The sequence below is a fragment of the Macrobrachium nipponense genome, chromosome 15 (genome assembly GCF_015104395.2).
Source record: "Macrobrachium nipponense isolate FS-2020 chromosome 15, ASM1510439v2, whole genome shotgun sequence".
In the NCBI taxonomy this organism is placed as follows: Eukaryota; Metazoa; Arthropoda; class Malacostraca; order Decapoda; family Palaemonidae; genus Macrobrachium; species Macrobrachium nipponense.
The window spans coordinates 55,562,864-55,565,016 of record NC_087208.1 but is presented as its reverse complement, the minus strand read 5'-3'; the positions used below and the strand labels follow the sequence as shown (position 1 = coordinate 55,565,016).

Genomic DNA, 2,153 nt, shown 5'->3' with positions numbered 1-2,153 from the left:
CGTAAGGGACTGGCCTAGACATCAGATGCACGGGTAATGTGAATCTAATATAGTAGTGCGAAAATAATGTCATGTCGATAAATGATAGTTTCCATACAAACTTATTTGACCTGAAAAAAATGAAAAAATAAAATAAAAAATAGGCTATGCTATTCGGAACGCACTTTTGTTAAAAGATTATCAGTGCCAGAATATCCATTTGAAATTCCAGGTACTAAGAAAAAGTCAACGATATTTTTGAAAAACATTTATTAATAAACGCTTCTTGAATTACAAGGCACTTATTCATCGCCTGTAGTTTCACGTGACGAACTACTTACTGAATGTGACAGATAAAACAAAACTTGCAGGCGTCGCCTTAGTTACACACGAAGTAATATACGTGGCAGTATTTAATGAAGAGATATTCAATATTACACGTTATTAGGTTCTGTTTCTAATACTTTAAGAGATATTTGATGCCTGTTAAAGGAAATGACAATTGAAAAGTAATTTTATAACCAGAAAACCTTAGCATATTGAAATAATATTTGAAAAGTAATTTTATAACCATAAACTTTTAGCATTTGTATAGTCCAAAATGGTTGAGTTACACTAGACGACACCCTATGTGGATCAGTGATATTTAAAAATACTTAATATGCTGTGACCCTTATTATACTTTTAAACACTCTTAGAATAACCAACAACCAAAGGAACCATAATTCTAGCCATAAAATTAGTCCATGCAATATTTTGTGGATAATAATCACTGCTAAGTGTAGGTAATGATTCTTTAGCATCAATTTCCTTTGAAACTGAAACTTAACCTACACTGATGATTTGGGAACATAGTTCCCAATGCTCTCTACATTGTTGAAAAATTACTCCATAAAATTAATAGTTTATTTATATATTTATTTATTTATTTATTTTTTACAATAAAAGTTCTCCGCCCAACAATGAAATTCCGGGAGTAAAGTCCCCCATTCAAGGAGTGAAATTTACTCATTTTCTCTGAAGTAGAATTTTCGTTTTCTATGATACGCTGAACGTTAAGTATTGGAGAGACTCATATTATTGCAGTGGAGAGACTCATATTATTTGACCGGCTTTCGTTCTGCGCTTTATCTTGTACCGAAGGCAGCATTAATTGCAGGATGATGATGAAGTACGATACCACAGCGCCGATGACCTAGAACCACGAGAGGAATGTCACAATTTTGGACTTTTACTAAGGAAATATAAGTTTATTAATTTTTCTCCTTAATTTAATGAGACAAATGATTAAAAGAAAGTTTATTGCTATATTTGTAGCTAAAAGACCCAGATATATAGTCGTTGGAAATAAGGAAAAAGTAAATAAATTAACAGAGACGGATACTGCAGTAATCTGCAATGTAAAGTGTCAAAAAAAAAAAACTCTAATAACTAACTGACTGTCCTAAACACATCTAGCCATCGATAACTTGACAGACAGTGACCATTGTTGAATATAAGAAAACTCCCCCCCACCCCCCACCATTATGGCCTTGAAACGCACAAGCAAGTGAATACAGAGTGACACCAATTAGTCGTCAGAATGACTCTCGTCTATTTCGCCAAGTTGCTCATTGATAAGACTTACGGTGATGATGAATGGTCGGTTGATGTAGAAGAACCCTCCCCCTGTGATGCAAATGGGCGATCCTGTGACAGACGTCACCAGCTCCTTGAACTGTCGATGTAAACAAGCGAGAATTGGTAATGTTTCTCACATCAGTCATAATTATTATGCTTATGGTGCGAATTTATCGAAAATTTTATTAATTTTATATCAAATATGGTATGCAATAAATTTCTATAATTCTTTAAATTGATATTTCATCTTTATACACTTAGGATAGTTATGTTCGAATTTTTTTGTAATAAGATATATTTAATTTCCTATTTAATGCGTATTATTATTTCAATTCGTGTCAAGCGTTCAAACATGTTCATTTATTTTTCGCCGTTATTTTCTTAGCCTTTATTATTTAGCAGTAATTTTGGTTACAGCTGCATAATTTTCTTGTCTGTATTTAAATTTTACATTTGGTCTTTCAATATTCATAGTCCTGATGGTCGATTACTATTTTTCATGAAATTTACGGTGTATACCTTGATCAAAATTAAGTTGTCCAGACTGTTTTTTT

General features: G+C 32.5%; 1 protein-coding gene across 1 annotated transcript in view; it reads right to left on the bottom strand.

Moving 5' to 3' along the window:
* Positions 1 to 232: 232 nt before the first annotated feature.
* Positions 233 to 2,153, bottom strand: part of LOC135226876 (uncharacterized) — a 16,940-nt gene continuing 15,019 nt past the window's right edge. Inside the window, exons 6-7 of the mRNA XM_064266569.1 lie at positions 1,607 to 1,696; positions 233 to 1,174 (exon numbers count right to left, since the gene is read on the bottom strand). Coding sequence (XP_064122639.1) covers positions 1,052 to 1,174; positions 1,607 to 1,696 — 213 coding nt within the window. The 3' untranslated portion in view covers positions 233 to 1,051. The remainder of the gene's footprint in view (positions 1,175 to 1,606; positions 1,697 to 2,153) is intronic.